At 45.8% G+C, this 7500-nt stretch overlaps 2 protein-coding genes across 3 annotated transcripts in view; one reads left to right on the forward strand and one right to left on the reverse strand.

Moving 5' to 3' along the window:
- abi3bpa (ABI family, member 3 (NESH) binding protein a) overlaps nt 1–3493 on the forward strand; it is a gene marked incomplete at both ends in the record, with an annotated part of 29742 nt that extends 26249 nt beyond the window's left edge. The window contains 5 exons of the mRNA XM_080536870.1: nt 842–921; nt 2180–2209; nt 2381–2539; nt 3019–3141; nt 3378–3493. Coding sequence (XP_080392996.1) covers nt 842–921; nt 2180–2209; nt 2381–2539; nt 3019–3141; nt 3378–3493 — 508 coding nt within the window. The remainder of the gene's footprint in view (nt 1–841; nt 922–2179; nt 2210–2380; nt 2540–3018; nt 3142–3377) is intronic.
- A 2523-nt stretch (nt 3494–6016) lies between these two features.
- tfg (trafficking from ER to golgi regulator) overlaps nt 6017–7500 on the reverse strand; it is a 20208-nt gene continuing 18724 nt past the window's right edge. Inside the window, exon 8 of one of the 2 annotated variants that reach the window (XM_080535568.1) lies at nt 6017–7387. In XM_080535568.1, the coding sequence (XP_080391694.1) occupies nt 6981–7387 (407 nt within the window). In that variant the 3' untranslated portion in view covers nt 6017–6980. Of the gene's footprint in view, nt 7391–7500 lie in introns of both variants that reach the window. The other variant, XM_080535567.1, reaches the window with a different exon arrangement.

The following is a 7500-nucleotide window of genomic DNA, read 5'->3' on the forward strand; positions in this document are numbered from 1 at the left end:
TTCTCATTCCATTCCATGCATGATAATGAGCCCATCCTCCCATTTCTGCTTCCACCAGTCATCCCTGCAATACAGATATCACAATAATCAAACAATGTATTTCTTACTGGAATCAACTTTAGTCCTACACTCTTTTGCACCTTTTGCACCTTTGGTTCTGAGAGTTGTTATGGGTAAGGATAGCTGGAGCAGGCTTGGGTGTGTGTACTGGGTTTTTAATCATGCTCAGGCCTGGCTTGCATCTGCAGACTCAGTATACACCAGAACCTTCCTCTGGGCTCGGTCTGCTGGCCGATGGACTGCCAGAACATCTGAACATGGCACATGGAACAAACATTAGCTCTGTGTGTGTGAGTGTGTATGTATGTGTGTGTGTGTGTGTGTGTGTGTGTGTGTGTGTGTGTGTGTGTGTGTGTGTGTGTGTGCGTGTGTGTGTGCGTGTGCGTGTGCGTGTGTGTGCGTGTGTGTGTGCGTGCGTGTGTGTGTGCGTGTGCGTGTGTGTGTGTGCGTGCGTGTGTGTGTGTGTGTGAGAGTACTGGACTGCACTCAAGGCTGTCTGGAGAATAAAAATATCAAGTGTCACCGCTCTGGAATCAGGAGGAATATAAACTTAAGCTCCATGAAAAGTTACGATCATGGCGAACAAGAGTGACTAGGGTTTCCATCCCACACTTTTCTTGCGTACGTGGAATCTCCCATTTACTATCCACGATTAAAGCGGCATTCCTCCTCTTGGAAAGCCATCACCGGGGCGATCAGAAATGAAAATATAACATGGAAGAATTTGGAATGACTTGGGTCCACCAATGAATTGACGTCTCTTTCTGGTTTTCGTTTTCAGTTACGAGTTTAAAGTGAAACCCAAGAATGAGCTGGGGACAGGGCCAGTCAGCGAGCCTGTGTCTTTCAGCACCGAATCAGGTAGGTCCAAGAACCAAGAAAGATGGTACGCCCAAAACATTGAATAAATCACAGTTACTTAATAATAATAATAATAATAATAATAATAATAATAACAATAATAATAATAATAATACATTAGACTTATAAAGCGCTTTTCTAGACACTCAAAGACGCTTAACAAACTGAAAAGATCGAGTAGTAATAATAAAAAGAAACAAAAGGCAAAAAGAAGAAAGTATAGGGGCCTAATTAAGGTAGTGCTGGGGACACATGGGAAGGGGAGGGGGAGAGGGTTAACTACCGGTAACTACTTAGTTCCAGGTAGGATTCATTTAGGGATAAATGCAAGATCAGCTTACCCTAAATCCCTAACACTTACAATTGGTGTGAAACACTGCTGGACTGACCTAACAAAAGTATGGGGCAACTTCATCCGACTCCTGTAAACATCCAACCCTATACCCATCATTCATTAGCCTGCTGTTATCATCACAGAGACTGTGAAAACCAATCCATGTAGTGAAAATAGCAATGGGAGACTAATGTCTGCCAGCCTTGTGAGCACAAGTCATATAACAAAACGTGTGCTATACCCACAGTTTGGCTAAGCCTCTCAGTGGTGTGCGTCATAAGGGATCCTTGATAGCACTTTTAAATGTGTACTGGAGCAAATGAGTTGCTTGTTAATGCTAAGGCCTACAGCTTAGCCTTTCGGAGATGTGTTTGGCTTGCTAATTAGTTGACAGCCATTACTGTAGCATAGCTTAGCATCTAAGGGGAATATAATTAGCCTGTTGTTAGCTTAATGATTTCAACATGCCTGACCCCCTTGCCCCCCCCTCCCCTCCTATTGCCATAACTACCACTTGTCTACAACGGGGGCTTGACTAATTGAGACCCAGGGGCCTTGTCAGTGTGCCAGACTTTTCCTCAGGCCTCTGCACAACACAAGCACAGCAGCAACATGGGGACCAGAACACATTGGTCACAGTCACTCAATACTTCCTTGAGAGTAAACTCACATAGACCAACCTGCTCTACAAGCTGAAAACAAAGTCATACTGCGTGTTAGTCCTTTAGTGAGTTTCAGTGCCGATAGAATTGATAGTAATTTGCCCAATGGCTCCTTGCCCTAATGAAATCAGTGATTTCTCCTGGCGCCAAATCAAGGCCCCCATTTGCATATTTACTATCTAGCAAAAATAATGTGATGTGTTCTGATCCTGAAATAATGTGATGTGACCTGATCCTGATCCTCTCCCTACCTCATCTGTAGCGGACCCTCGGGTGAGCGAGAACGTTTCAGGTGAGTGCTCTTTCTCGGCCTCTTCACCTTTTCCCCACTCCTCTGTAATCACATTGAATTACTGTTTCACTGTTTCCTGCTGTTGTTCTTTCTTGTGTTCATGTTCGGCACGGTCTTGTTCTGGTTCCTGTCACATTCATATCCTGATCTTTAACCCCTCTATCCTCTCAGGAAAAGATGCCATCTGGACGCAGTTCCCCTTCAAGGCTGACGCGTACTCAGAGTGTAACGGGAAACAGTATGTGAAGAGAACGTGGTACCGCAAGTTTGTGGGCATTCAGATCTGCAACTCCCTCAGATACAAGATCTACCTGAGTGACTCGCTCAACGGTCAGTGTCTTAGACCTGTGTTGGTCCAGCGTCTGTCTGACTCTGTGTGTGTCTACCAGAGCATTCATGTATATGCCCATACAGGCGGTTCGACTGAAATGTGACTATCCACCAAATGAGTTGCCTTTTAATAATTCTATACTATTTGTTGTATGTTATATTTGCCATTTTTGCCATTTAGCAAAATGGTTCCACTCCATTCCCTCAAATTCAAACTCTCTTATTGTGCACCTTCCTTTCAACACCTTCTGTCTAGTTTCTGTAGAGAGTCATATTCAGAGTACATACATAATAATAATAATAATAATAATAATAATAATAATAATAATAATAATAATAGACTGTAATAATACGTGACAAGACAGGATGTGAATAGAATGCTTTGTGCAGACCACACAGGATCAGAACCTATCACAGGCCTGCTGAATCCTTCATCTCTCATTTCTGACCCCTGACCTCTGACCTCTCCACGTGTTCAGGAAAGTTCTACAACATTGGGGACCAGACTGGACACGGAGAGGACCACTGCCAGTTTGTAGATTCCTTCCTTCCTGGGCGGACAGGCAACCAACTACTGGCTGACCAGCTACCCAGCAGACCAGGTACTGAACTAAGTTCTCCTTCACGGGTACTAGAACCCATCCATATGAAGGTCTAGCACTGTAGTTTTTTCCTCATTTAACAATGACCAATGTTAACGTATTGTAATGGTTTTAAAGACTAGCGTTATTACAATTATTATCCAGGGATCAGCTTATCTGACTGGAATGGTCTCCAGACTGCTTTTTTTAAAGCTAAAAAGCCGGGTTCTTCATCATATCTCTGCACATTGTCTCAGGGTTCTACAGAGCGATGCGGCAGGAACCCGTCCATTTCGGGGAGATCGGAGGGAACTCACACGCCACCTACGTAGGGTGGTACGAGTGTGGAACACCCATCCCTGGGAAATGGTAAGACCCAAGAGGGGAGGCCAGAAAGAAAGATGGCTGACTGAAGGAAGACCTCACTGGGGTGAGAGGAGGACTAAGGAGGCCTGAGAGCGCCTGGGTGGAGGTGGGCTTCTCTCTCTTATCGCCATGGAGACTGTAGACATGTCTATCCCTCTGGCGTTTGGCCCAGCCACCTATGTATAAAACTGTACAGGACATTGTGTCATGGAACTTTATTGAGCACATTTGTAATATTTCCATAGGTCTCATCTCACTATTTATCAAACATGACAACAAGAGAAAAAAACTCAAAACCTGTAAAAAGAATAGAAAGGCAGATAGAGGTGTTTCAGAATCAATTAAGAGGTTGAATATGAACACAGGAAATATTGGGAAGCTGGCTCCCTAAAATGTAATAACTTGTGTGATGTTATTTATCAGGGTTGTTATTAAATGTTCCTTGTGTGTTTTTTCTGCCAGCCTGTCTAAGGGATGGTTATCACAGAAAACATTACAAAATATCACACACAAAATATCATACTGTACACACACACACACACACACACACACAGTAACAAATCCCCCACATTCACGATACATATCTTCTACCCTACAGACAGAGGTACAGTATTCACACACCCACTCTATCCAGCCATGTACCATTTATTGTTTTAGTCCTGAGGGATTAGCAGTTGCGGTTTGCACAGCATAAAAGTATTATTTATATGTATATTGTGGACATCTTTTACAGTGGGTATCAGTGACTGCAGGTTTATGTCAATAACTTAAACCTGAAAAACACAAATAGATAGTCTAGCCAATCAGTGGCTAAGTACCAAGAGAAACAGCAGCAGACACCATGGTGGTCACTTGCAATGAATAGGATCAGACGCTGATTTGAATTCTTTGCCTTTAGATCATCTTCAACTAACTTTGATGCTGACTGCATCAACTCTGACTGCATGCAACTCCAATTCCTCAGTGGCTTGGGATAACCTGCCTGTCTTCATTGATTAGTGGCAGATAATGAGTGCCAGATATGCAATGTAGACATGTCTAAATTCTTTATGTTCATTGCAAGTGATCCAAATTGTCCAGATCTACAGATGTGTGGGCTCAATCTGTGCTATTCTTTTTGTTTAATATTATAAACATGTACATAAAGACTCTCTCTCATCAGTGGAAATCAACTGCCAATTTATGCGAAAGAAAGTCTACATTTTTATGTTTTGTACAGTTGCTCACCAATGGCTGCAGTTAAAGTTTTCAATGCAAATTTGTATGGAAAATAGTTTATAGCAAAAAAAGTGTATTTTTGTCTTTGATATGTTCAATCATTCCTGCATCTATTTTCAAAAATAAATCAAGTTCTTTTTTACCACGGCTTTGACTCCCATTTGTATTAAATCTGTAGTACTGGGCATGCTGGGTAATATCTGCGCACACGCACAGCAAAAGTACTTAACGGGCAGGCACCCCGTACTTGGCTGACCTATTGCGCCACCATACCCCATCCAGAGCCCTTGGTCAGCTGACCAACTGCTGCTGGAGGTCCCTAGGACCAGACTCAAAACGAGAGGGGATAGAGCTTTCTCTAAAGCAGCCCCTAGTAGGCCAGCCTCCCCCTCCATGTCAGATCCACCCAGAGCATAGAGGCTTTTATTTATTTTTGCAAAAACACACCTTTCTCTCCCTGGCCTTTGACCTGAGGTGAGCCTGCCTCCCGACACTGCACTTTTTGTACTTTTATTTCTGCACTTGTACTTTGTATTGCCCTTGTTTTAGTGTATTTTTATCTGTTCTTTCTCTTTTACTAGTATTTCTGTTAAACACTTTGGGCGGCAGTTTTTGTCATTGTAAAATGTGCTATATAAATAAATAAACATTACTTACTTACTACACACACACACACACACACACACACACACACACACACACACACACACACACACACACACACACACACACACACACACACACACACACACACACACACACAGCTTCCCTGTGTTGGTCATTTATTTTCAGTCAGGACAGGAGGACTTGAGGAACTAAACCACACACTGCCTTACCTCAGGTCCCAGCCAACCACACACTGCCTCGCCTCAGGTCCCAGCCAACCACACACTGCTTCACCTCAGGTCCCAGCCAACCACACGCTGTCTCCCCTCACGTCCCAGCCAACCACACGCTGCCTCACCTCAGGTCCCAGCCAACCACACGCTGCCTCACCTCAGGTCCCAGCCAACCACACACTGCCTCACCTCAGGTCCCAGCCAACCACACGCTGCCTCCCCTCACGTCCCAGCCAACCACACGCTGCCTCACCTCACGTCCCAGCCAACCACAACTCCCAATTAGGAAAACAAATAGCACCACCAGCATTACCACACTTTTCCAAATCCGCACGGGAGAGAGGAGGCTCTCTGAGGCCAACCCCAACACAGAGATGTGAACTCAGAAACCACAATGTAAGGGAGGTCTGGAGAAAAGGGAACGGAGGCGACACAGAAACCAAAACAAAAACACAAGACACTGCAGACTGGGTCTCAAAGCCTTTATTAGGTTTCAGAAAAAAAATGTTACAGTTTATACAACTAATGTCACTTCAATGTTGAATTTCTGATTGATATATTAGTAAAAACCAGTGAGAAGATAAAGAGATGAGCAAAAGAGGAAAAAATGATAGAGAAGAGCAATATCAATAAGCCTTATGGAGGTGATCTAAGAGGCTAAACATTGTAGGATCCTTTTGGAGGCCTGGAACTACACCTCCCATGAATCACCACCACTTAGTGTTTTCAACAGAGGACTTGTTCCATCACGTCATAATACCGACACGCTGGTCAAAAGTGATCAACCCAAAACACCAAAAAAAGGGTAACACTTTAGTTTGATAGCCTATCATACAGTACGCTGTAGATGCATCTACCAACACTTTGCAAACTATCCACAAACGATCAGTTAAACGGCTTAGGTATCAACTTCATCTCTGTCGGCAGGCGTGACGATAGACGCGTATAAGGGAATACAGATGTCAGACTAACAAAATAAAGAGTTACCCATGAAAACAATAAGAAACAGCTTTCATACGACAGCCTGTTTTGGTCTCCCAGGTGTGTGTGCATACAGAATGATTTACGTGACGGACCAGACAGAGAGGAATGGAGATGGAGGGGGGGGGGGGGGGGGGGGGCGGGCTGGTGGACTGAGGAGAAGGGGGAGGACATATCATACAACAGGGCCGTGACACAGCTGTGTCGGAGATACAGACACGAGTACAAACAAACACAATCAGACTGGGGTGGGGGGGGTTGCTTGCTTCTTAGCTGGGTTCATTGACTTGGGAGTTGGGCAAGATTTCAGACCATGTTAACCAGACCCAGAAAGACAGAGTAGCGCCACATAGTGAGGGGTGTGGGTGTGTGTGTGTGTGTGTGTGTGTGTGTGTGTGTGCGCGTGTGTGCGTGTGTGTGTGTGGGGGGATTGGTAACATTGCCCCCCCTGCTCTTTTACCGGTAGCCAGGGCCGGGCTGGGTGTAGCCCTGGCCGTAGGGGGGGCGGTTGCGGGCATAGGGGTTAGAAGCCCCTGGGGGAGGGGTGGCATTGCTCCCGGGGGGAGGGGTGTAGCCAGGGCGGGGCTGGTACCCTGGGCCAGGCTGGGCACTGGGTGGCAGGTTGTAGTTGGCAGGCTGAGAGGCCTGGGAGGTGTAGTTTTGGGGAGGGAAGGCCCCTGGAGGGTACTGCTGGGCCCCCTGGGGTGGGGGGACCTGCTGCAGCCCGCCCTGGAAGACCGGGGTGGGGGCTTGGCCTGGGGCGGGGGCCTGGGAGGTGGGGGCCGGGTAGTTCTGGAACTGCTGCTGCTGGGGCTGGGGCTGAGGTGGGGCCGGCTGGGGGGCGCCGGGTTGGGGGGCATATCCTGCTGAGAGGGGAGGAAAAGAAAAAAAAAGTTTTCTGTAAAAGAGAGTATATATAGAGAGAGAGAGAGAGAGAGAGAGAGAGAGAAAACACACGTGAGAGAGACAGAGAGAA

Source organism: Nansenia antarctica (assembly GCF_963989245.1).
Source record: "Nansenia antarctica genome assembly, chromosome: 7".
In the NCBI taxonomy this organism is placed as follows: domain Eukaryota; kingdom Metazoa; phylum Chordata; class Actinopteri; order Argentiniformes; family Microstomatidae; genus Nansenia; species Nansenia antarctica.